At 49.8% G+C, this 26,929-nt stretch overlaps 1 protein-coding gene across 1 annotated transcript; it reads right to left on the bottom strand.

Annotated features, from left to right (window-relative positions):
• Positions 1-17,366: 17,366 nt before the first annotated feature.
• Positions 17,367-26,619, bottom strand: TLX3 (T cell leukemia homeobox 3). The gene is made up of 3 exons (XM_084830583.1): positions 26,199-26,619; positions 24,220-24,463; positions 17,367-17,577 (listed from the first exon to the last, which is right to left on the bottom strand). Exons 1-3 carry the CDS (start codon positions 26,617-26,619, stop codon positions 17,367-17,369), a joined length of 876 nt encoding a protein of 291 aa, XP_084686709.1.
• Positions 26,620-26,929: the final 310 nt, after the last annotated feature.

The raw sequence follows: 26,929 nt of genomic DNA, 5'->3' as shown, positions 1-26,929 counted from the left end.
CTGGAGCCAATCAGAAGCCATGCTAGAGCAGCACAAGCTACACGTCAAAGCAGCTGCTTCAACCTTTCCCATCTCATTGGACCCTCCAAAGTTAGGCAGCTCTCCACCTCCATTTTGTAAGACTGTGTGCCCCCACGGCTTCTCCTTACAGTCCATCCTTTTGTCCTTGCAAGCCAGACATACCAGGCAGAAGCCCCCTGCCAAGATGTAAACCAGCGACTTCCAAATGGTAGGCTTAGGATATGGGCTGCTAAATTAGAGTAGAAGAAAACAACAGAACAAGTAGTACCCATTTCTAGAACATAAGAAGAGCCCTGCTGGATCAGACCAAGGGTCCATCTAGTCCAGCACTCTGTTCACACAGTGGCCAACCAGCTGCCCACGGGAAGCCCACAAGCTGCACATCAGGGCCACAGCATCCTCCCACCCCTATTCCCCAGCAACTGGTTTATACAGAGGCGTACTGCCTCTGATACTGGAGGTAGCGTATAGCCATCAGGACTAGGAGCCATTGATAGCCTTCTCCACCAGGAATTTGTCCAATCCCTCTTTAAAGCCATCTAAATTGGTGGCCACCATTACATCTTGTGGAAATGAATTCCATAGTTTAACTATGAACTGTATGAAGAAGTCCTTCCTTTTATCTGTCCCAAGTCTCCCACCAATCAGCTTCACAGGATGACCTTGGGTTCTAGTGTCATGAGAGAGGGAGAAAAATGTCTCCCTATCCACTTTCTCCACACCATGCAAAATTTTGTACACCTCTGTCATGTGTATCACCTCTACCATCACCTACTCACCTTTTTTCTAAGCTAAATGGTCCCAGATATTGTAATCATTCTTCATAGGGAAATTGCTTCAGCCCCGATCATTTTAGTTGCCCTTTTCTGCACGTTTTCCAACTCTACAGTATGCTTTTTTAGGTGCGGTGGCCAGGACTGGACACAGTATTCTAAGTGTGGCCGCACCACAGATTTGTATAAGGGCAGTATGACATGGGCAGTTTTATTCTCAATTCCTTTCCTAATTAAGCCTATCGTGTTTGCCTTTTTTACAGCAGCCACACACTGGATTGATATTTTCATTGAGTTCTACAGCTCAGCTCAGTTGGATCAGCAAAGTTGCTGTTAGAACAGGAGGAGAACTGTAGCTTAGGGGTAAAGCAGCTGCTTTGCATGCAGAAGGTCCCGGGTTCAATCCCCAGCATCTCCAAGTAGGGCTAGGAAAGACTCCTGTATGAAACCTTGGAGAGCCGCTGCCACTCAGTGTTAACAGTACTGGACTAGATGGTCTGACTATCACCAATTCCCAAATGGTTTATCTCCGATGGGATTTCGTCTTCATTTAGGTTTCACCTATCAGTTTTGCTATCTGTCCTTGAAGGACACCCATTATGCCTTCAAGGACTCACAGGCAAATACAACCTGGTATTCTCCAGAGGTTTTGAACTACAGCCCCCATAAGCCCCAGCCAGCATGGCTAATGGCCAGGGGTTATGGGAGTTGTAGTCCAAAACATCTGGAGGGCTTACCATCTGAAGTCTGCAGGTCGATGGTCTGTTCAGACGATACCAACAAGCTACTCGAGAGTCATTCTAGAAAATCTTCAAAGAGCCTTTCTGAGTTACTGTCTTACAGGGCAAAAACGAGAAGACAATAAAAGTAGAACAGCATACAGAATTGGGGCGGGGGCAGCAGAGAGAAGCTAACACTAAAGGAAATGTTTTGAACAAGGAATGTAATATACACAGTATTTTCAGACGCAGCCCTAGTGCAATAACTTAAACAGCACAGATTACTACTTGGGGAAATAAAAGGAGCATAACTTTTAAACTTGAAAAAGCTCTCTTTGCTTGTTGTAATCAATCGCAATAATCTGTGACAGTGATTTAGATGAAGATCAACTTTACCTTTCTTTGCTGATGACACAGAACTAGAAGCAATAAAAACTTAAGTGCATTTTGAATGCACACAACTAATGGATTGGATGTGGCACATGCCAGGCTGCAATGGCTGCGAAATGAATGGGATCAATCAAAAGGAGTTTGACATTTGGGAGGACCTGAGGATTCCACCTCAAGTTGCCTAATGGCGGGGAGGCAGCTGGGCAGAGGTGGGCGCCCTACAACATCTAAGTAGCTTGCTGTTGGTTCCACATAAGAGGTTATGTGGCCTACCTTGACCCTCAATGGGCAGCTGTGACAACTAGCCAGTTCAGGCAATAGAGATGTATCTTCTGCTCTCTTTCTGTTGAGACACGCATGTCTGCTGCTGTGCTTTTTACTACATATAATATCACCCTGCCTAGATTGCTGGACACCTCAGGGGACATGACATTCCTCTGCAAGCAGAAGGGCATTCGGGATTAAGGAATGTAATGGTGGAAGCCGGAACGTGTTGATAATACATGCCTAGAATAAGTAAAGTTGTAAATTAGACTGATCAGGAGGACAGCCAGAGCCACCACCTGGCTGGCATCCTTGGGCCGCTGGAAGGGTCCACCACTGATGCCAGCTCTTGGGGGGGGGGGGTTGTATTTATTTTATCTGGCCAGAACTCTGAGAAGTGCCATGTAGCTGGATCTGGCCACCATTTTAATTTCCTACAATGCACCAGATGTAGCATCACTCTGGGGCATTGTGGGAAATCAAAAGGACGGCTATACCCAGCCACTCGTAGGGTGGCCATATGTCTTCTTTCACAGAGGACAGTCGTCTGTATGAAGAGCTGCCAGAGGACTGTCCTCTATTTTGAAGATGTCCTCTGTTGGAAGGGGTGTTCAGTCTAAGTCTAGTTTAAACATAAAGAATCTTCAGAAGGAAGAACTGGGCCCTGAAGTTGCCCATCAACAACACCTGGACAGTCAACTGACCAGGTAGGCGCACAAGTCATCTCATCACAGTCTTCCATGCTATGGCAGGATGTACTGTATTTTTATATAAATTATAAGAATCATTTCTAAATTTGCATGCATACAGATAAACTAGAATATATAAACGTTATGCACACTGGTATCCTTTGTTGTCCTCTTTTTTTGGTGATGTGTGTCCTGTTTGGCAATTCACAAATGGCACCCCACATCAGGTAAGCTCAATGTGGGAGCCACTGACGAAGGAGGAGGTCACTGACAGAGAAGGGAATCCACCAGAGGGCACTTTGCCTGGGGGCTGGGAGCAGGGTGCCCTAACCCAAAGCCAGCGCTGCACCAGGATATGTGATTGCAAGGTACCCTGATGGCTGCTTCATACAAAACAATTGCCTAGAGGTAGCCTGGCTACAGTTACCCACACTCTGGTAACTTCTCATTTCTATTACTGCGATGCAGTATACACGCAGATGCCTTTGAAGATGGTCCAGAAACTTCAGCTGGTCCAGAATAGGGCAGTGAGATTCTTAACGAAGACTGGCCAATACGATCATATTATGCCAGCGTTTTGTGATCTGCACAGGCTTCCAGGCTGCTTCTGGGCCAAATTCAAGGTGCTGATATCAACTTTTAAAGTTCTAAATGGCTTGGGGCCAGGTTACCTGAAGGATGTCTCTTCCCATATATACCTGCTCAGACCTTAAGAGGCCCTCCTCCAGGCTCCCCTGCCAAATGGGGTGAGATCAGTGGCCACTAAGGAGAAGACCTTTTCAGTGGCAGCACCCCAGCTGTAGAATGCCCTCCACAAAGAGGCTCACTGATACCTATGTTGTGGTCTTTGGGGCACCACGTGAAGATCTTTTCATTTTCACAGACTTCTCAGTTTTTCAGTTTGAAAAAATTGTTAGGGTGCATTCCTATGCACGTTTAGACAGAAAAGGCCCTACAACTCCCAGCATGCCCCAGGCAAACATGCTAGCTGCAACATGCTGGGGGTTATAGGACATAGGATTGCACCCCTAATATGTGTGAAGATCCTTGTACTGCTCCTGACTTTTACTTTGTTTTTTTACTCTAGTTTTATTCTGTTGTAAAGTTTTAAATGCTTACATATTGTATTGTATTCTATTATATTATTTCATTTTATTGTATTTTAAGTTTTGTTTTGTGAACCACCTGGCTTTGGCTATGGATATCACTTCCTTGTAGGAAAACCGTATGTAATCTGCAACACATTACGAATGAACATGTAATGGGAAGCTGCAATTGGTGACAAGATATTATTATTATTATTGTTATTATATTTATATCCCACTTTTTTCCTGTTGCAAGGAACCCAAGGCAGCTCACATGGTCATCGTCCTCTCCATTTTATCCTCACAACAACCCTGTGAGGTAGGTTAGGCTGAGAGTCCATGACTGGCCCCAAATCACCCGTGAACTTCATAGCTGAGTGAACTTCATAGCTAGAACCCGGACCTCCCAAGTCCCACTCCAACACTCTAACCACTGCACCACACAGGCTCTTCATGTACATTTGACAAAACAGACACATGCATATTTGCCAAATGTTATGATGTCCACTACTTGTGTGCACGGCTTTCCTACATAAAAGTGATATCCATGTAGGAATCATCTGGCATGATGCAGCCCTCGATGACTTCAGTAGGAATTTAGCTGGAACTTCACATCAGCATTACAAACCTGAATAGATCAGTCTAAATTGTACCTGGGAACAGTTGTGAAGAACTTTTTCTTAGAGAAGTACAGTTACCAGAATGAATCAAAGAGAGAGAAAAGATAATGGTTAAAATGAGTTTACATGTTTAGTGCAGACATGCACTTGGTTACAAGGTGATCACCTCTTTAGTAAATAAAGATTTTATCTGAATGGATGTGAACATATCATTAATCAAGAAATCTGGGTTCTAGTGCTAAGATAACTGCTTCCCATGCAGCCTTCAAAATCTCAGTTTTAGAAGATTTAGAACAAAGCCCAAACTTGTTTCTAGCCCTCATGGACATGAAGTTTTATTTTTGATTTTGTTTTAAGATGAAGGCAGCACCTGCTAAGGGTTCTCACAAGGTTGCACAGGGAACATACTGGATAATCAACATATTTAAATAACATAATGGCAGTTTATGTATTGCACCATAATGGCCCATATTTGTAAATAATTGTTCCCCAGAGTTGTTGGTGGTGAAGATATGCAATATATCTGTTTGCATACCGGGTGTAAATTTCAGTACTATTTATGCTGGCTATAAATATATTAAATCATGATGAAGCTGTGCAACACACTTTTGTGCACTGAGGTCCCCAAATATTGTGCAGCTTTCCCATTTAACTTCATTGGACTTTCAGCGCAAAGTGAAGAAACATAAGAAAAGCTAATAACCAATTGATTTTCAGATCCATTTAGAAAAACAATTTCCTATAGCGATTTTATTGGCATGCATTATCTAGTAACACATAATGCCAGGATGTAAAATATAAGCTGAGAGATGCAGATCATACACAGAGTATTCCAAAGTTTGGAGAGGGATTTGTGAATTGGTCTTGATGAAGTAATTTTTTGGTTTGGCATGCAGAAAAACCACAGCAATACAGATTACTGTTGAGAAAAACAGTGCTTTTCAGAATCCTGCCTCAAATTTGAATTCAGAATACCCCAATTAAAAGTTTGCTTTTAAAGAGGATTCTTGCAAGTGCTTGAGAAGCTACTAGCTAACATACTCAGCTGCACACAGGTTGGAATAGCCCTTAGTTTGATCCAGCAAAGCCTTCAAGCAAACTTACGTAGCTATCAAAGTTGGACATATTGTGCCTGCTGGTACCCATAGGCATGGCCCATGCCATGATGTACCCTGATAGCCCCCTGAGGGATGGGTCTGCCCACTCCATTTCCTTGAAGGAAGCTGCCCCACAGCAGTGGGAGGGAACAGATGTATAACTCTGTCCGGCAGCCTACTAAACTCCCCTGTACGGACTTCAAAACTATGTGCTGGTTAGGGAAGTCTGCCCCTAATGGCTGAAGATGCTACTGCAGGCTTCAACCATGGACACATTCAAATTAATTAAAACCAATGAATGTGCTTTAAAAACAAAGTAACCTTGAGGCACACACCCTTAGGGTCCCCGTAGCATGCATGCCAAGTTTCAGGTGACTAGGTTTTCACAGTCTCCGCACTATGGCATGGACAGACAAACATACATACATCATCTATTATTATAGACAAGGTGCTAGCGTTCAAGTCTATTTGACCTGTCCTCAAAAATATTGCCTCTAATTTGTGCTGGGCAACTCAGAAAAGAGAAAGAAAAAGAATAAAGGGAAGGTCTCCGCACACTCTCAAAGCTACTGTTATCTTTAATCACACCCTCTACTAGTGTACTCGGGTGGTGAATGCTGATGGGTTTCTGGCCAAAATGGGACCAGTGAGAAAAATAGAGGTAGGAGCATTCTTGAGAGAACTGCAAGGTTTGCAGGAATACTTTAAAAACTAAGGGGACCAAAAAAAGCCCAGTCCCATGAGAAGTGAGTATGCTCAGTAGCCTTGGAATGTTGTGTGTCTTGGGGGAGGGGGGGCAGAAAACAGCGAGGGGGGGAAAAGCCGGTTGGCGGGCGGTCTACCCCTTCGCTTTGATCACATTCCACCACTTTTCAGAAATTGTTCCTGGACATCCCATTTTCCATCTTTCTCATGTACATATCATATGATAAATACCAGTTGCTCAGTATGCGAAACATCAGGGCCGTGTTTCCACAACAATGGAAGGAGAAGCTAATGGAGGAGTACCGGATTTTTAAAAAGGAATCAGCTTTGCGGCGAGCAGATTCCCCGCAGCAGTAAAAATTGCTTCACAGAACATACTTCCTGGTGGGGATGGGGGTTGGAGTGAACGTCATCTGGCTGGCAGGGGCTGCTCAACCAATAAGAGAGGCTTCCCCCTCTCCTCCCCTTTCCCTGGAAAGTCCAGATGCACCTGCATTTCAGGAGCAAGCCTCATTGAGCACAATGGGAGTTACTTCTAAGTAGACACATATGCTTGTGCTGGGAAAGAGGTGGGGGAAACACAAAGATGGGAGCAAGTCCCCATTTTAACCTACAGGACTCATTGACCACAATGGGACTCGCTTCTGAGGAGACAGTAATGGGTTTGTTTTGGGAAAGGGAGCAGTAAACACAAAGCCAGAAACCAGCCCCCATTGTAAACCACAGGATATCTATAACCAAGCTGTGAAGTAGTTACTTCCCAAGGCAATCAATCAGAGCTTCAAGATCGGGCTTAATGGCACGTAAAGAATTGGGCTTTGAATTGGGCTTTAAAGTGTGCCATTTCAATTGAGGGGGATCTCTGTAAGTTCTGATGTGGGCATTCAAAGGCAAGCTTCATTCAACACAATGGGAGTTACTTCTGAGGAGACACTAATGGGTTTGTTGTGGGAAAGAGATGGAAACCAGCCATTTTAACACACAGGATCTCTATAAGGGAGGTGTGAAGTAGTTACTCCCTAAGGCAATGAAGTGCGGTCTTGACATCATGCTTAATCACACTTAAGGAATTGGGCTTTGATATGTGCCCTGTCATTTGAGGGGCTTCTCTGTTATTTCTGTGGGCACTGAGAGGGCAAGCCTCATTCATCACAATGGAAGGAAATACCCCTTGACTGGGGTCATGGTGAAAGGCACACCCCTGGGCAAGGCAGGGGTTGGGGCACACAGCAACTATACCTGGGAGAACCAGACTTAAGGAAAAGAATCGGACTTTAAGCAGTCTCAGGAAATCCAATTTTTCCCTGATAAGCTCCGGGGTGGCTGCTGGATGGCCACGACGTCATGTATCGTGAACGACATCAACATACACCTGGCATGGAGTAAATTGCTGGTGGAAACACCCCAGGTGTCCTATGTATGATGATTCCATCGTAGCAAGCATTTCTCACCTCCTCAAGAATTGTATTTAGTACTTTCTTGGCACATACTGCCAAATGCTCATTCAAACTAAACCAGAGCATATAATATGCTTGCATTCTCTCCCCAGCTATTTGATGCACCATAATAGTTTCAAGGTGGAAATTCAGATCTTGATCGTATTTACTGATAAACCTTACAGTAGAAAAACAGCCCACAGTCATCATGCTCTAGGGTAGAATGTGATCCCCAAAATAGTGAAATTTACTTTACGCTGCTTTTCCTTCTCTGAACATACAGCATTTTTAAAAGCATTATCAATGGTTTCTTTTCCACCCAGACCATTGGCAAAATCATTGCAAATAATGCTGAAGATGACTAGAAATGGCCTTCTGACTCTTTTTCCTCCCGTTTTCATTCACACACCCCTATTGCAGATTCTGGATTGATAAAGGGGCTGACTTTTGTTGAGATCTCAACACAGACAGCATGGAAAGCAGAACAGGCCAGCTGCCTCTTGGCTCCAAATGAGCCCATCCTTTTTCATCCTCTAACAGTTCACCAGAGTCTTGCAGGAAACAGATGTAGGTAAATGAACATTAGGAGGAATCATGTGGGAAGCTTGGCGGTTTGGGTGGTGAGCCCTTGTGCACAATTAGATCTCTTTGCACCCTATCAAGCTGTCCCCAGATGGCTGGATCATTAGATAGCATTTCCAGAAGCTACGACCCTTTGGCTGTGGCCAGATAACAGCCCAAGAGCCAAATCTGGGCCACTTTGGGTCCAAATCCAGCCCTCTGGGGTTTCCCAGATGGCCACACACGCCCGTCACCAATTGTTTGGTAGTTTCCTAGTTTGTATGTTGTTTTCCCCATTCTAAAAGGTCGAAATGCCTCTCCTAAGGCTTAGTTTACTGGCAGGAAGACCTTTAAGATAAAATATGCTGGTATTTTGCCCCTCCCCTTTTGCCTTCAACCCCACACACTACTGGCATTCCCCCCCCCCCCAGCTTCTCCAAAATGGAATTTGGCCCTCTGGTTGAAAGAGGTTCAACACCCCTAAAATAACAGGTGTTGTCAACATGCAAGCAGAGAAGTAAACACTCCACTCAGCCAGGATGCCTCCTCCCCCTCCCCATCCTACCTGTTCAGCAGGTGGCCTCTGCTCTCATTTCTAAAGGGCTTTGCCTCCATAAGCACAGAAGCAGCAGGGGCCTGCCTCCCTCACCGTTGCCAGGATCAGAGCCATGGGACAGATCTACACTACAGACTACCCTTTACAAAGAATGAAATGGTGAACCGAGGTAGATTTCTGAACTATGCTGCCTTAGACCACAGGATACGGGGGGGACGCATTTTAAATCTCCCACATGTTATACCACCACCGCAAAAACCTGCCCACCCCCGCCTACTTACATGTAGTAAGCTCAGACGTCAGGAAGAAAAGTTAAACGTGTGATCCTATGCATGTTTAGACAGAAAAAAGTCCTGCGACTCCCAGAATTCCTCAGCCAAGGGAATTTCTCTGCCAGGGCTCTCTCATTCTAAGGTATGCCTCAGTAATGGCCCCGGACCTCTTACTGCTCAGGCAAGTGAAGAGCACTGAACACCATCCAGCATTTCCTTCTCCCGGTAGCGATCAAAAGGATGCTATGAGAAGCTAATGCTGGCTGAGGAATGCTGGGAGCTGTAGGCCTTTTTTCTGTCTAACATGCATAGAATTGAGCCTTAGGTTTAGGCTGGTGTGGGTGAAGAAGCCATTACTCAGTGTTCTCACTTGTTTCTTGCTTGCTGTAGTAGACCATGCTGGAAGCTTACACCAGCAAACCTCTTTGAGGGCTGTAACCAAGGTTGATAGGTCTAACTTAGGAAAATATTTTCATATCTGTTTTAAGTCTACCTTTATTCAAGCAAACACTTTATCACCCTTTCAGCACATGATAAAAGTTAAACGTAATGAAGTGCTTTGCTGAATCAGGATGGACTTCAGTTATGAAACGGAGGCTGGATTCACACCAGATCCTTGTGTGACAATTCTGAGAGGGCTGGGTGGTGTATATATAGAAAGGTGTTTGTTTATTTCTATACCACCCAAAAGCTGAAGCCATAGGCATCATTGTGTGTTGTTGTTGCTAGGAATTCTGTGGATCGAATTAGGCGATGTTCACAAGTTCAGGACTTTAGGAGAAATGGCATGAGTGTCACTTTCAATCATCTGTATTATAATGAGCTTGTGACAGTGAACCTTCTGGCACTGATTGGCTGAGCTGCTGTGGTGGCATGGAAAGTTCAGATGCTCAAAGAACTAAACAGTTTGCAGTTCACTTTCTTTGAGGGAAGAGAATGTTGTCAGTTTGGTTGGGATTACAGTGTCACACAGGGGCAAGCTGAGGACTGGCAGGTCCTGATGTGTAAAGAAGCTAAGGGATGGGGACCCAGAGGCAAAGAGGCTGAAGGGTGGACTAAGAAAGAGGAATCTAAGGGGAAGAATGGGAATAGGGAATGAGGTCTGAGGGAAAAGGCAGAGGAGAAGCAAGCAGGGGCTAAACTGAGTGGGGCTCTGAAGAAATGAATCACTTCAGGAGCTGTGTGCGCGTGCGCGCGTGCGCAGATGATTAAGCATCAGAATTGGCTTACTTCACCAATCCAGCAGATCATTATATCCTAAATAATGCACAGAATATGACTATTTTGAGACCACTGGGGATTTAATCTCCAACACTCAGGAATGAAGTGAAATGCCCTCCCTCATTTAACCACTAAATACAAAGATAAAATATATTAGATCTCTATGGGCATATCTACACTGAAAACCTATATTGTTTTGATGCTCATTATGGCTGTCATAGCTTCCCCAAAGAATCCTGGGAGCTGTAGCTTTGTCAGGAACTGAAAATCTATGTTAAAGATCTCTAGCCTACAGTTCCCAGGGTTCTCTGAGAGTGGTGGGTGAGGAGAGAGAGAGAGATGGCTAATAAACCACTTTAAGATCTTAGATCTGCCCTGTGTCTGGCCCAGTACTGGATATGGCTTGGTTTGCACTTTAGGCCTTTATATCTCTGATAGATTCAGGGAATAGGAAGCATGTCTGTGGCAAGATCTTTTACTTTTTTTTTAAGCACTGGTTGTAAAGATGTTCAGAGGTTTGTTTCTCGAGTTGGAAGCATCCTGTCTGAGATGGATCAGATGGCAGAGATCCAGAGATCAATGAAACAAAATAAATGCAGTTTATCGCAAGAGGTCTGGAGTTCAGGCAACCGGGGAAATGTTCAAATTACACGTGATTGAGAAGCAAGGGCCCTTTATATTGTTATGGTCCCCATTTTTCCCATGGAGGGTTGGGGCGGGGGGAGAAGAGAGAAGAGGTTGGTGAGCATTCCCTGCATTCTAATCAGATGTTCCTTCACTTTTCTTTCCTCTGCTTTGCAACTGCAAAAGACTGGCAAGTTTTAAAAGAAATTATTATGTACATGTGTGTGAATACAGCTATGTAAACAGGAAGGGACATCTATGTTACATCAGCCTTTCCCATCCTGATGTTTTGGACTTCAGCTCCCATCAGCCCTAGCCAGTATGGCCAATGGTCAGGAATGCTGGGAGCGCTGGTCCAAAATATCTGGAGAGCACCAAATTGGGGAAGGCCTGGCTACATCATATTTGTCCCCCAAATGGTATGGCCCTGCCCTGACCACTCTGAGTTTCCTGTTCTATTTGCAGCCCTGTGACAGGCAGGAGTTCAGGAGGTCTGACTTTTCACACTACCATGATGCAGGAGGCTGCAAGATATTTTCCCAAATGATAGGAAAGGAGTCTTGTAGCAAATGTGGCCAGAAAAGTTTCCAGTTCAGGGACATACCTTTAACCCAAACCTGCAACATAAGACACACTTGGCCTTATATGCCTGCATTTCTCCTTCTCACCGATACACTCACTCCATGTCCATCTTTCTCATTTTCTCCTTCTCCACCTTTCTTTTTTATCTGGGCTCTCTATCCATCTTCCTCTTTCTCCCCCTGCCCCCCTCTTCCCTTTCTCAGTGTATAAGTCCCTTCATACATTGGAAGAACAGGTACAGAAGGAACTCTCTTTTGAAGAGATGAAGGTGCAAATAGAGAAGCAACTGGGAGACCAGTGTTTGATTTCCCCAACACCTAGAAATAGGCAAACTCCTCCAGGCTCAATTCAGATTGGAGCTCGCAACTGTGAACAATGCTGGAGACCTCTTGGGGTTGTGGAGAGAGATCTTTGTTCCCAAGCATTCTAAGTCTGCTCATAATTTCCACCCTCCAACCTGCTTATTTTGTGACTGTGACACTGTTCCTCTCCCCCCCCCCCTGATTTTCTCTATGTTCTGTTTTCCTCCTCCTCTCCTTTCCTCCCTCTCCGGATAGCCATCAGGAACCCTGGAAAATGTAATATTTCCAGGTGCTTAAGGTCCACATTATCATCAGGCATCTGGGAAAATTACATGTCCCAGGGCTCCTGGCTAGAGCTGTGTGCAAATGGCCTCTCACAATTCTCTACCATATTTGTGGGCAGAGAAACGGGGGAAACAATTTCACCATATTTCTCCAGGGGAAGGAGACATTCCCCAACAGTTTCTCACAGGTATGGCTCACCATTGGCAGGGGTTGGAGCACAGCTTCTTTCTTTTTTCCGAATGGATTTTCTTGTTTTGTGCTGCCACTGCAAGTGGCAACAGCAGCAACTGTGTTGGCTGCCTGGCCCCATTTTGCGTTCACCACAGTGCGGGTGTGAGGGGAGCAGTGTTGTGTCTAGCTTCAGGGAAGAGGTGGAGCTAGAGCTGTGCCGAAATCTGCTCTCCAATTACCTGAAAGTTCCCCACCACCACCACGAAAGAGACGTCCGCTCTTCTGTTTCATCCTTGGAGCATTTTATAATTTTTTAAAATTTATTCTGGTGGTGTTTTTGAGCATACCTAAGCACTGCAAGGTGGGTGAGGGTGTTGTGGGTGTTTTACCTTTCTATTACACATCTCCCCTTTGCTCTTCAGCTTCCCTGGCTGCCTGCACTTCCTGATCTGAGAAAGCCCTGTGGGAGGACTTACCTCATGTCTTTGCCTGAGCTTTAATTGACATGCGGGAAGCCAAGGAGGCTGCAGAGCCAAGGAGAGTTGATTACAATGACAGACCGGACTCTCGCACACAGTCCTTGGCCACCTCATAAGTAAGGAAGCACAAGAACTTCTGTAAACCACCCAGAGAGCTTTGGCTATGGGGCAGTATAGGAAGGTAATAAATAATAATAAATAACCCAACCCATGAGAATTTCCCTGAAATGTTCTTCCCCTTTGAATTTGCTTTTGAAAGCAATTTATTTTCTATCAAATTGAATGAGAATGGCTGGGGAAACCATGGAAGGAATCTTTGGCATGGCACTACTCCTGGCACCTAGGATGCTACCTTAGTCGTAATTCATGCACTAGGGTGGGAGAGAAAGAGAAGGAAGGAAAAAGAGATCTCCTTAGCCACCTCCCTGCTGCCACCACCACCACTGCACCTCCCTGCTGCCGCCGCCACCACTGTACCTCCCTGCTGCCGCCACCACCACTGCAACAGCAGCAGGATAGGTGAATGAAGAAGAGAGCCGGAGTGGGAAGGGGCAGTGATTATGCTTGTTTCATATTGAAGGTGAGCCTGTTTCCTATTCCAAGCTGACATTCCTACTCCAAGCCAAGGGACAACAAACTCTGGGGATAGCACCACCTATGCCCACCCACAGAAACTGAACTGAAGGGTCTGCATGCAAGTGCTAATGAGTTTCCTTATCAGGTGGCTCTTCCATGCAACTCAGGTAAATGGAAATACCATTAGGAGGCTCCCTTTTCTCCCTGCCTCCAGCTAAAGAGGAAGCAAAGCCTCCAAATGGTGCTGAGATGTATGGAAAGCTTTGATCACAACTATTAAAAAGTCCAACATATTTCAGTTCACACCTTCTTCCGGAGCAAAAAAAATACATCCAGTCTGTGTTTTGGGTGCTCCCCCTTGTGTTTTCCTGCTTTCCTCCTCCATACCTTCAAGGATGGGGACCTCTGCAAAGTTCAAGACTTTTATTTGATAGTCAATAGTTGCCAGAGTCAGCTCCGATGGTAACTTCTGCCCATCCCCATCTGCAGAAGGAACACCACTACTGGCTGTCACTGGGGCTTCGTCAAAGCTAAACTGAGGCCTCACCTGCTCCCTGACATGCTAGCTTTCTAAGTGCAGATATTTTTCCTGCGTGGAGGAGCATTCAGTCATGTGAGCCCCCCAACCCCAGTCTGAAGAGGTACAACCCAGATACACGTTAACCACCTCAGTGATCACTAGGCCAAGAAGCGAAGAGTCAAGTCTAAGAGGTAGCAGTGCTACTTCTTTTTCCTGCATTACTGCTGAAGACATTTTTTAAACTTTAAGAACGTAAGGAGAGCCCTGCTGGATCAGACCAAGGGTCCATCCAGTCCAGCATTCTGTTCGCACAGTGGCCAACCAGCTGTCAACAGGAACCCCCCGGCAGGACATGAGTGCAACAGCGCCCTCCCACCCATGTTCCCCAGCAACTGGTGTACATGGGCATGCTGCCTCTGATACTGCTGACTGGGGAATGCTGGGAGTTATAGGACTTTTTTTCTGCCTAAGCGTGCATACGATTGCACCCTTCCAGGATGAGGCGCAGATTACAACCCAAAAGTGAGCATCCCGTCAAGCTGGTCGCTGATCCTTCGCCTATGAGTGGCTGGACGCCTATGTCCAGCTGTGGCTCCACACTCAGCTGCAGCAAGATGGGGAGCCAGGAGAAAATGGCAGCTGCAGCTCGCATGATGTATAAAACAAACCAGCTCTCAGGGCCGCTGGCCCTGTCATTAGGCGAAGTGAGGAGTCTGCCTCAGGTGGTGGATGCAGCAGCGGTGGGTGGTGAGGAAGCAGCGGTGAGGTGCTGGGAGGGCAAGCTGTGTGTTCCCCATGGCCTGCTGTGCGCCCCCCCCCTTGCCGCCGCCACCCCCCAAGGCAGCCTGCTGCTGTCGGGTGCAGTGGAGGAAGCTGTCCCATCACCTGCATTTAAGTCAGAGTCAACCCCCCCGAGTGGTCAACTTCTGCACATGGAATTGTTGAGGGGGTGGGGGGATCTTGTACACGACAGGCAGGAAAATGCCTTGGACTCACCCTGCTGCAGGAGGACCGAGACAAACTCTTCTCAGGGCCCCAGCTTCTTCTGCCACCACCCCCAACCTGGCAGAAGGTGATTATTACCTCCTCCTATCTGCTAAAGGGCTTAACTCTGGCCTCTTGGGAAAGGGAGTAGGAGGAGAAAATGCCCATCTGTGGAACTCTCTCCCAAGGGCAAACCCATCCCTAGTGGGTTTGACGGCAGCAGTGAAAATTGTACTGTTTCACCAGGCTTTTGGCTTTTAACACCATGCTGGCCGGTTTTAAGGAATATTTTGGTGTTGCTTTTTTGTTTTTATTCTGCTTTGATTTTATTGGATTTATGTCATTGAACGTCTGATGGGCAGAAAAGCTAATGATGATGATGATAATAACAATAACAATACTAATAGCAGCTTTAACGGGTGGCTATTCAGCTGAAAAGGTTTATAAAAGATTCTGGAGTCCCTCCTTTGCTTCTGGGAAAATCTAGCATAAAGCTTCCTGGTTTGATCTCTCTCTCTCTCTCTCTCTCTCTCTCTCTCTCTCTCACACACACACACACACACACACACCCTCTATGGGAAGAGACCTTAGCTGAGCGGTAGAGCTCCTGCTTTGCATGCAGAAGGCACCAGGTTCTGTCTCTGGCATCTCCAGGTGGAGGGTCCGCAGCCGCTGGGGACGGGGATGGCCCCTCCCTGCCAGAGACCCTGGCCAGCGACTGCCAATCCCAGGAGGAGGCCACCGTGGGCTAGTGAGAGCCAAAGCGGCTGAGCCGACAGCGTAAAGGCCCCAAGTTCTGACGTTCCCTGCCGGCCATTCTTAATCACAGCTCAGACCAGAATCATTTTTAAAGAAAACATTTATTTACACATTTCAGCAAGTACAAAGTATTATACACGGTCTGGATCAACCTCAACTCTTCCTTAGTATTTTTCTTTTAATTATGAAACATAAGGCGCTTTCTCTACACTCAGTTGCGGCTGGGCAATGGGCTGGGGGGGGGGAATTGCTTTCTATTTTATTTTCTCGCTCGCTCGCTCACCCCCCCCCCCCATGTTCATTTCCTGCCAGAAGGGGAGGTGGGGAGAAAAACTGAAGGCTGCCTTCGCGTGAAAGGGGAGCCCTTATTACCGTGGCGAATAAATTACGGATGGCACTAACTCCGCTTGGGGGACAGCTGGGGGCGGACCGCTTTTCAGCTTCTCCGGGTTGTGTTTTTTTCTTCTCCTAAAGATAATAAATTTATTTTCCTTTGCTAAGTGATTTTCAGGGGGAGGGGGAGGGGGAGGGGGAGGGGGAGGGCTGGATGATGGAACATCCAAGGTAAGAGCCAGAGGTGGACAAAAAGCCTCCCCCCCAACACACACACATTTTCCCCCTCTTCTAGAGCCAACCTAAAATATTTCTTCTGCGTTCCATAGAAATAATCGAAGTCCTCTCGCTCGCTCTCTCCATATTAACAGTGCTCGGCATCTTGGTGCATAAATAAATTAAATTATTCACATTTCTTACAAACAGGGGGGGAAAAGAAAAGGAAAGGTGGCTCCATTTCCTTTCTCTATGTTCCCCCAGTGGGCCACGCGCGGCCAGGGGGGCGAGGCCGGCGGAGGCGAGCAGAGGGCACCTCTAGGACTGGGCGCTGCTGCCCAGCTGGCACTGAAGCATCTCGCCTGCCGCCGCTGCCGGCCATTAGGAGACTGGCACCGCCTCAGCAACCGCGCATCCAGCGAGGCCTTTCCCAGAAAGAGGCCATTTCTACCACCGCTCAAACTGGAGGGGGAGGGGGCACAAACCCTGCCAGAGGGACAATCAGGGTGGGGGGTGGGGGACCCGCCTTCCTTCTGGAGTGGCCGGCAGTCTCTCCCTCACCCCCTGACAAAGTCCATGTTTTGTTCTTTACTACGCAGTCAATCGCCCTAGGGAAATTCGTGGCGGGGTGGAGTGGGGGGGGGCGTCTTGCATTTCGGGGAGACGAGAGCAGGAATACTTTTCTCCGCTTCCACCTCCCCACCGAGAGAGGTTTGTGCAAAGCCTCTAACGCGTCCGGGGCTGGAAGGAGAATGACTAGCAAGACCCATCCAAATAATAATCGCTGGGGGGCGGAGGGCGAGAATGTGGCTGGTAAGGGCATTCCTCACACAAGCCGTCTGCGCAGCCCCGCCAAGGGGCGCGGATGGCTGCGCCCGGGCCCGTCGCCAGCTGAGGCAGGAATGTGGCGCCAGCAGTGGGATCGCTCCCGCCATCTCCTTCCGTCCACGCAAGCGCGCACACGCCGGGACACTCGTGGCCTGGGTCCTTTGTGGGAAGCGTGCTCGCTTCGTCGGAGCACCGCCTTGCCAGGCCGTCGGTTCTTGCAGGGGGGGGTGGAGGAGGGTGTCTGCCTGCCTACCTGCCTGCCTGCCTCTCCGCGGCCCGCCCGCCCAGGCGCGGAGCGCTACACTAAGGAGGTGACGGGCGGGATCTTGGAGCCCTCCTCCTCCCAGGGCTGCAGGTTCTGGAGCGCAAAGAGCGAGGAGTTGTGCAGGCAGAGCGGGTCGGGCTGGATCGAGTCGTTCAGGGACTTCTGGAAGGCGTCGTGCTGGAGCTGCAGCATCAGCCGGCTCGCCTGTTGCCTCTCGGCTTCCCTCTCTTCCGCGGTCTGTCTCCTAAAGAGGCAAAGGACAAACCGGAGCCCGTCAGTCCCGCGCTCGCACCGACGCGCGCGGGGCAAAGACCTCCGGGCGGTGGAGGCTGGTGGCTCCGCTTTCGGTGGGACCCCGCACCTGGGTTGCAGTCAGAGCCAGCCAGAACTCCAAAGGAGCTGTCCAAGGTGCTGACCCCCCCCCCCCAATAGACTCGGCACTTGGATAGCGGCTCCCTTAGAGCTGACTGATTCTGACTTGGGCCCAGCAAGGATTTAGAGCCCCACCGAAATCGGAGCCACCAGCCCCCGCGCCCCTTCCGGGACCGTCAAGCCGTAATACCGGCAGGGCAGGGCTTCGGGGCAGACGTCCAGGGCCCTGTTCCAGGCGCACGCCCGCAATAGGGCAGGGCTGGCGCGCACGGGAGGCCCTGAAGACCACGAAGCCGAATCCAAACTCACCCAGCTGCCCCACGGCGGGGGGGGGGGGCGGCGAGGGCCCCTAGCTTCCGAGCTGCCCCTCTCTCTTTTCCTAGCCTGGGGGAGCCGCGGTTCTTCCCGCGCTCCCGCCGATCCAGCGAAGCACTTTGGCAGCGCCGTCTACGCCCCGCCGCGCCGCGGCTATTTACGGCCCAGGCTTACTCGGAGGCAAATCCCACCCACCGTGCTCAGCCCGGGACTTGCTTCGCTCTCCCACCGTACAGCGCAATCCTGGACGCGTCTCCTCGGAAGTAAGTCCCATTGAGTCCGATGGGGCTTATATGAGAGCCAGTGTAGTGTAGTGGTGAGAGTGACGGACTGGGAGCCGGGAGATCCGGGTTCTAGTCCCCACTCGGCCATGGAAGCTCACTGGGTGACTTTGGGCCAGTCACAGACTCTCAGCCCAGCCCACCTCACAGGGTTGTTGTTGTGACGATACAACGGTGAGGAGGAGGATAATGTAAGCCGCCTTGGGTTCCTTGCGAGAGGGAGAAAGGCGGGGTATAAATGCAATAAATAAATAAATAAATTTCGGGGTAAGAGGGCACATGATCGCGGCCCTTTGGCCGGATCGTGCCCGCCGGCTCCGAAGTACAGTCCACAAAAAGCAAGCCCACCCACCCAGGCGCACTCTGAAAGGAGAGGCGGCTGGGCCCTTTCCCCCTTGTTCCTCCGACACTGACGGGGCCTTATTGCAGGTCAGTGGGGTTTAAGAGACGGCAAAGTGTGTCCAGCTGGCTCAGAGGAGATCAGATGGCGGCAGATCTTCCGACGGGACGATGCTCTGTGTCTGGCGAAGCCACACGCGCCTCCGGCTGTTTTTACAGGCGCTGCACCCGCCGCCGCCGCCGCCGCCGCGCTTGAAAGGAGGAGGGAGGTGTCGATTTTTCTGGTTTGCTGAAGCGGAGGCTCACACCGCGTCGCTGCTGGCATTTCTTCGCATGCGTCTTCCTCGCAAATCGGACCCCAAACCAGGCCTCTGCGCGGTTCCCTCCCAGGCAGAGCAATTTACCCTACCTCTAAAAGCGGCCACGATCCCCAGCTCCTCTCCCGCCCAAAACAAACGCAAACCAAACGCAAACAGCCGACGGTTCTCGGCAGCGAGCCCCGGCAGCCCCGACCCGCAAGGGCGCTCGTTTGCCGACGGTCTCGTCAGTCGAGCTGGGGGCGGAGGGGCGGCTGGAGAAACTGGCGCGCCGCCACAAATAGCCGCAAACCCGGTAAGCCGGGCCGCTCGGAGTTTTAAGCCGAGCCCGAAGCCCGGGGCTCCGGAGGTCCCTTGTCATCAAAGGAACTGACTTTCTCTGGACGGCGGAAGGCGACAGCCATTGGGGCGGCCAGACCGTCTCCGGCCATCACGAGGGAACGGCTTTGCGGATCGCCGCCTCCAGTCCAGGCCTCATTGTCCTGTGCAGGAACCGCTTCACCGCCGGAGAGTGTCCAGCCTCGGTCTGAGCAGAAAGATAGGAGCGGCAATGACACAGCCGCTGGCTTCTTAGTGTACACGGAACTTGGGATCGGCACACATACACACGTTCCGGAAACAATCCCTCTTTCTCCCTGAATTCGGAAAACATCGTAAGGGGGAGGGCGTGCCCAGAGAGAAGCAGCGCACAAAGCCAGGTGGGAGGGACAGCTAACCACATTCCCCAAGGCCTGGGCTTCCAGCTGATGGGAACCCCAGTTCCAAACTCATGTATTCGGTGAAGTCCCGACGATTCCCCCACCCCACGCCCGCGCCGTTTGCTTCGGATGTTTTAGGAGGACAAGTCTGGAGCACCTCGGAAGTCACCGCGGTTTTGAAACGGACGTATCAGAGCCACGCAAGAAAATCCTAGGCATGTTTACTCAGAAGTAAGACCCCTTGGGATCACTTGCGTTTATTCCCGAGCAAGTAAGCTTCCATAAGGTTGCACCTTCCAGTCAGGTCGGGTAACAAAGAGGTCCAAGCGGCGTGTGGCTGTGGGAGTCACAACCGGTACTGGTGGGTGCTAACCAATGCAGGTTTACTCAGAAGTAAGTCCCATGGGACTTAGGTAGCCAGTAAGTGTACGTTGTACTCGGGTCCTAAGGCCCCTTGCACAGCCAATTTAGTTAATTTAGTTAAGGCACCTTGCCTGATTTAGTTAAGGTTCACTCATGCGACGCGTTACTCGGGCCTCTTCACTAGATTCCGACGTGAATCTTTTCCGCGGGCATTTTAAAAACCAGGGACTAACGTCAGCGTTCGTTGTGGGCTGGAAGCCTTTCTCTTTCTCTCTCCCTCCCTCTCTCTCTCTCTCTCTCTCTCTCTCCCCCTCCCTCTCTCTCTCTCTCTCTCTCTCTCTCACACACACACACACATATATATCCTCTTCCCAACTGGTATATTCTTTGAAATCTGCCTGCAGATTTCTGCCTGAAATCTGCCTGTAGACAGCCCGGAAATATGAATTAAATCTAACTCTGGCTAATATTAAAATACAGCTTACACAGTCCAAAAGTTAGTGTAAACAAGAAATACAACGGAGTGGGGTGGAGGAGAAAAGACAAATGAAGAGAAAAACTGAATTCTCCAACGAGATAGTTATTTTTTAAGCTAAAGTCTAGGAAACGACGGGTTTTCTCCACTCACACGAAGGCAACTTTTCCAAAAAGGAATGTATGTAAGTGGGGTGCTACGTTGCAAGGGGAGGAGACTATTTATTTCATTTCATTTCTATATCACCCAACAAAACCAAAGAGAATGTGTGTGTTTTTTTCCCTAAAGTAATTTTAGGTGAGAGTGAACGAAATCCATCCATTCTCAGATTCCTAAAATTTAAAAAACATGCATTTACAATATTAAAAATATATATAAGTGGGTTTTTTGCCTTATTGCCTAACAAACTGTAATGATTACCGAAGTTCTCTCGTGCTACCACTCCGCCCAGATTTACAACAAGATTAAATGTATTCATATTTTCGGGATCGAACACCAACAGGGTTCGTTCCTGTGAACTGTTGTTGTCTTTTCAAAGACTTAATTAAACGGCTTGAGGCCGACTGATATTTCTTTCTAGCTAGACCAAGCGAAATATTAGAAGGAACTCCCTTAGGTCAGACTATTTGTCCATCCAGCACATTTTCTTAGGGATTCCCCCCCTCCGCAACTCCTTTTGTTTAGAGATTATTGGGTGAGGGGGGACCAATGTGAATGGGCTTGAAACGGAGTTAAGGTGGTAGTGGGGTTGGCCTTCCAATGTGATTGCTGCAAATTATCAAATACGCGGATTTTATTTATTTTTTCCTATGGGTGTGTGTTTTAGGGAGAGGTTGGGAAATGGAAAAATCGGGACCAAATCGCAATTTCCCCCCATTCTGGAGAGTTAATGGCCACAGATGAACGAGCATCTTAAGGTTCGTATTATAACAAACATCAGAAACGTATTAAATGACCAGATAACAAGAGTGGCGGCGATCGTTTCCCACCCTACAAAGAAAGACCACAATCCACTCCAGCCCAGGGTGAGTTAGGCGGCCTTAAGTGTACCTGACTTTGTGTGCTGGATTGTGGCCAACGCATTTCAAGACTAAACACAGTCTCTTCCTCCTGCAATTGTCCGAAAGAACTACAACTTGTGAGCCGGAATTTAACAGAGAAATCTTAGGCATGTCGACTCAGAAGTAAGTCCTATCGAGTTCAATGGGCCTTGTTTCCATGTAAGTATGTATAGTAAGTGTGCAGCCCTGACTGGCTTAATCCGAAATAATAATAATAATAATAATAATAATAATAATAATAATAATACAGCTTCGTTCGTGTTATCAACAAATTGGCTCAAACCGAGAATGCATTGTGTGGTTTCCGCCTTGCGCTCCCCTGCTGCAGGTCCAAAGTTTCGTTTACACGGAATCCATCCCCGCTGCTTCTTTTGTGTCCTCTACACCGGCAGGGGCTCGTGACTGTTCCCAGTCGCCGAACCGGCCAAAACGAAGAGCGGACCCAAAGCCGGCAACGCGGCAGAAGGCCCCCCGTCCCTCACCCCCGGCCGCCGCGCGGCAGTTCGGCGACGTTATGCACCTTTACTCGGGAGCGAGCCTCAGTGCCGTCAGTGGGTTTCACTCTCTCTATACCTTGGGGGACGATCGGGCTGGGAGTCATTCAGGCGGAGGCGGCTTAACCACGCGATCCTGTCCATGCCTATTCGGAGGTGAGCCCCAGTGGAGGCTGGTGGCTCCGGTGTCCGTGGGGGGTTGAGTCCGCTCTGGGTTTCAGTCAGAAGCAGTCCAAACTCTGGCGGTGCTGTCCACGGTGCTGACCTTCTGTGCGGGGAGCGAAGGCGGGGAGCCCTTGCTCCTGAGCGCAGCTTCCGTTCCTGCTCGTCGGCGGGCCTGTCCTGTGCAGAGGGAAAGCGGGGTGCTGCCTCGGGGGGGCGGCGCCTTTGGATGGCGGGGCGCGCCGTGTAGCTGGCGTACTTCGAAGGAGGTGGCCCTCCGGACTCTGGGCCCAGGACACCCAGCTGCCGCTCGGCTCCGGACTCCTGTCTGGAAAACGCTTTGCCTGCAAGGTGGGTTTGATGGGCGTCTTTCTGCTGTGACTGTGAGGGACACCCTAGACCTTCTCTCAGGAGCATTTTTGAAGGGGATTCCCTACTTCCGTTTTTAATTGACGAAAAGCACAACCTGATTTGGGGCCTTTACGCATGGGGAGGAGACCACTCCTTTCAGTTCCTCCCCTCCAGCCCATTTTCCTGCAGGACCCCCCCCCCCATCTGCCCTCCGGAAGCTGCTTTCTCTATCTTTGCGGGTCTGGGACACACACACACACACACACACACAAACTAGAAGCGCCGGGCTGGAACAGTGTGCACTGGTGCCGCCATCAGGGTAGGATTTGAGGGCAGAGGTCCAGGCCCCCGCTCAGCACGAGGGGCCCCCAACACAGCAGGGCTGCCTCACCGAAGTCTGAAGGAAGTGAAACAGTCATGCACGTACCATCCAGAGAGTGGGGCGAGGCCATTCCGTCGAGAACCCCGAATCATCACACTGTACCACTGATTCGGTCTCCAGCAGAGACCACCCGGAGGCCTCTGGAACAAGCGGGGCGCAAACAGGGGGCCCCTCCGCCCTAGCTGGTCCCAGGCACCCGAGTTCCAGAGAGGCACTGAACCATCGTTCCATGCAACTCTCCAAGTGAAAACCCAGCCTGACAGACCTGCTCTTCTCGGACACCGTCTCATCCAGTCTTAGGGAGCCGCCTAAGCCAGCGGTGCGCAGCGCCTCTCCCGACCATTAAGCCCCCGAATGAGCAGGTTGCTGTCTGGATCGCTTCCTTTTCCTGTCCTGAGCCTCTTGGCTGGGGGATCCCGACAGCGACTTTCTCTTTATGGACGTTCTCGGCGCCGGGGATCCCAATCTGGCACACCCCTTCCCGCCGTCGCCTTCCCGATTTTCGAAAGCCAGCCAGCCAGACAAGAAGCCACGAAGAAAGACCTGCTGGCCTTGTGCATTTGCGCGGAGAGCTGCGGGGTGCGGACGCCCAGGGAGGGACACGCCCGTCCTCTGCCTTCGCCGGCGGGCCTGTCCTTCGAGAGATGCGGCGCGGGCTGGCTGAAGGTGTCCGCGTTGCACGATAACCGTCGGCATCCCGATCATCCTCGCCTTTCCTCGCAGAAAGACGCCTCGCCGGTTTCCACGGGCCTTCCTTTCAAGCCAGCAGGCTCAGGGCCTCGCAGGATGCGGCGCTGCCTGTCTTGAGAGGAGGCCTATGCGCCCCCAGCCACCTCCCTCTTCAGGATCTCGCCTATTCGGACGTAGGGCGAAGGATAACATGCGCCCCCAAAGAGGGAACTGAGAAGAGGCGGAGGGGCCTAAATAGGGCAGGAGGCCTGTGGGATTCGAGGATCAGCTCTGAGACATGTGAAAGAATGTTGAAAAAGAACTAGACGGATGAGCGGGGCCGCCTGAGCATGTGCAGAGTTTCTTTTGCTGCCAGGCCGCCCGCTCAGGAATCAGGAAGTTGCACGTGTTTCGAGTGTGGGCTCCGCTGTCCATTTCAGCACTGGCGCTGACGTCTGTCTTTCTGGGGAGGCCGAGAGGCCGAGGTGGAAGGCCAAGGCGCAGGAGGCAGAAGCGGCCGGGCCCCTGGGTGCTGGTTCCCCCATCCACACAGCCCCCCTCCCCCCACACACACAGACCCCCCCGCCCCCCGGATCCAGGGACTCACCGCCACTTGGTCCTGCGGTTCTGGAACCAGGTCTTGACTTGCGCGTCGGTCATCTTGAGCGATTTGGCGAGCGCCGCCCTCTCGGCCGAGGCCAGGTATTTCTGCCGGTGGAAGCGCTTCTCCAGCTCGCAGATCTGGACCCGGGAGAAGGACGTGCGCGGCTTCTTGCGCTTGGGCGGGGTGCGGTTCTGGTAGGGGTGCCCGATCCTCCGCGTCACCGTGAACGGGGTGAGCGCCGCCGCCGCTACGACACAGAAAGCGCGGCAGGTGAGAACCGGCCAGGGAAAGAGGCGCAGGCTGGGGGACTCCAGCCCGGCTGGGCAGCTGGAACATCTGGATGGGGCGGGGGGGGGCCCAGCAGTGCTTCCCTGGCCAAGAAACTCCGCTTAGGGAAGATCTCGCGTCCTAAGCTGGGCACACTGAGCCGACGACTCGGACGGCCAGAGGCGCCTGCCCAAGTGGGCTTCGCCAGGGATGAGTTTAGTTATCACTTGGCGCTCTGTGACACCCGTCCCGCCCCCCCCCCCCCATTATCTGGGCGGGTGGCAAAAAAGGTGCCTTGTTCCGCCCATTTCCCTGTCTATGCTTATGGGTGACGTGGGGATTCAAACCCTCCCTAGAGATCGTGAAGATAGAATCGGAGCGATTCCGGATCAATTGGTGTAGAGGCAGGTGGGTGGGTTGCGCGTGCCTGTGTGCCTAATCCTGGCTGGGTATTTGCTGTAGTAAAGCCGAGACCAAAACGACAAATCAAACAAACAAGCAAACCAACAACAAAACAAACCCCCCCAAAATTAACCAACCCCCCCCTCGCCCCTGTTTACAAGAGCAAATAGGATACAGTAGTAGGTTAACTACACCCCCGAAGAAAGAGATCGATAGAGACGAGGCTCGAACGCAGAAGTTAGACTAACCGGTGTAGATAAGAGAATACTTTTCATTTTCTCTTTATTTATCATTTTTATAGCATTTTTCTGGGAATATGAAGTGCTTTGTATGGAGAGAGAATCGGCAATGCTAAACAATTCCCATTGTATTGGCCAAATCAGGTTCAGCGGGAACTAGCCGAACTGGAAACACGCCTGGCGATCTGCCCCAGCCAGGAAGTGTATAATAATAATAATAATAATAATAATAATAATAATAAACAATATGCATTTTATACCAGGCGTTCAAGGGCTTCCCATATATTTTCTGTTTGGAGTTTTGTTGATGTCCACCCTCAAACACCTCAAATAAATATTCCCCCCCACACACACACACACAAATATAAATGCCTTTACCTTGAAGTGACACAGCAAGTCGATAATCGTGGAAAACCCAATGTTCAGGGCTTGTTTTACAAGGAAATTCTAAGCGTGTCTATTTCCCCCGTTTCCTTGTCCTTCATCTAATCGGCTTTTTATTCGAAAGTATTTAAATCACCACCATGGGTTTCTCATTTAGTCGTTAATTTTATCTCTCTATCGCCTCCCCCCCCCCATTCTGTAATCGGATTAGACACGGCGATTTACTCGCCTTCTTCCGCTCTTATATATTGCGATTTACATACATCAGCATTTAGGATTCTGAGGACACTGGGATTTATTAAGATTTGCGGGTGGCTGTTTTCCGGGCCGTCATTATTTTCAAGGGCGTATATATATTATTTATACTATATATACATCCGTGGCAGAAGTCAAGACGAACCCCTTGTATGTCCCTTTTGTCGTATTGAGCATCCCAAACTGGAAACCACCGTTTGGTACCACAATTTACAGAGAAGTTTGCAAATGGCAGCAAAATGATGAACCACTTTGGGTTTTATTTATTTCTTAAAGAATTATTTATCTCCCCGCCCCGAAGCGTGGGAGGCTGAGCACATATTTTAAATAACAAAACAAAACAAAAACCTACAAGTAGACCCTTTTACGCCGCAACAGGAGCTTCTGGGCCGAAGTCTTTCTCTGGGTCGTCTGTTGAAACCCCCCGACGCTTACCTGTGAATCTGTCCTTGACGAACCGCCTGCTGCTCTCCATCCAAGGGAAGTTGAGGCTGCCAAGGCTGGGTACAGCTGGCATGGCTGGGATGGCACTAGAAATTGGAGGTGGCACTGCCCCAGGGATGGGTCTATGAGCTGGCACCCGGATCACGCCAGATGGAGCCAAGCTTAGATTCACACTGTAAGATCCAGAGTCTTCGAATGGGGCCCCGATGCCAGCGAAAGAGCCCGGGAGGGAAGCGTACGGGGCGCCCGTTCTGCTGCTGACGGGGCTTCCCAGGTAATTTGTGCCGCCGTCTGATCCTCGGGGGGCGGGTTGGGAAGGGGTCTCCTGATCAGAACTGTTTAAAATCTGATCAATCCCGAAGCTGATGGGTTCGTGTTGATGCTGTGTCTGCGTGTTCGTTGGCTGATCCATCCTTGGTGAATAGAAATATTGGCTCAAACGTGGGTGGGGGGAGAGGAAAAAACCGTAAGAATTCCCCTATAAAAACGCTTCCCTTTCCTTTTACAGTAGATCCATGTAAGGTCCCGGTTTGTATAGATGTCACACTGAAACTTTGCCAACAGTGGTCCAGCCCGACAGGCTCTGTGTCATCTTTTTTGAACCAAACCTTGAGTTTCTGCTTCTAATTTCTCTCCAGCAGCTGCTATTGGCCACAACAAACAAGCCTCTCTCCTCCCATTGGCTCCTGGGTTTCAATAAAGGCCTAATTCATTGGAATAGG

This window comes from Heloderma suspectum, chromosome 1, assembly GCF_057233095.1.
Source record: "Heloderma suspectum isolate Gila_16-S chromosome 1, 16-S_ref, whole genome shotgun sequence".
NCBI classification, from domain to species: domain Eukaryota; kingdom Metazoa; phylum Chordata; class Lepidosauria; order Squamata; family Helodermatidae; genus Heloderma; species Heloderma suspectum.
The sequence above is the reverse complement of the archived record's forward strand: the minus strand, read 5'-3'. Positions and strand labels throughout refer to the sequence as shown.

Coding starts and splice junctions, on each gene's coding strand:
- TLX3 (XM_084830583.1), bottom strand. CDS start 26,619: ATGGATCAGCCAACGAACACGCAGACACAGCATCAACACGAACCCATC. Junction 24,464..26,198: donor CGTCAAGGACAGATTCACAG/GTAAGCGTCGGG, acceptor TCTGTGTCGTAG/CGGCGGCGGCGCTCACCCCG. Junction 17,578..24,219: donor AACCGCAGGACCAAGTGGCG/GTGAGTCCCTGG, acceptor TTGCCTCTTTAG/GAGACAGACCGCGGAAGAGA.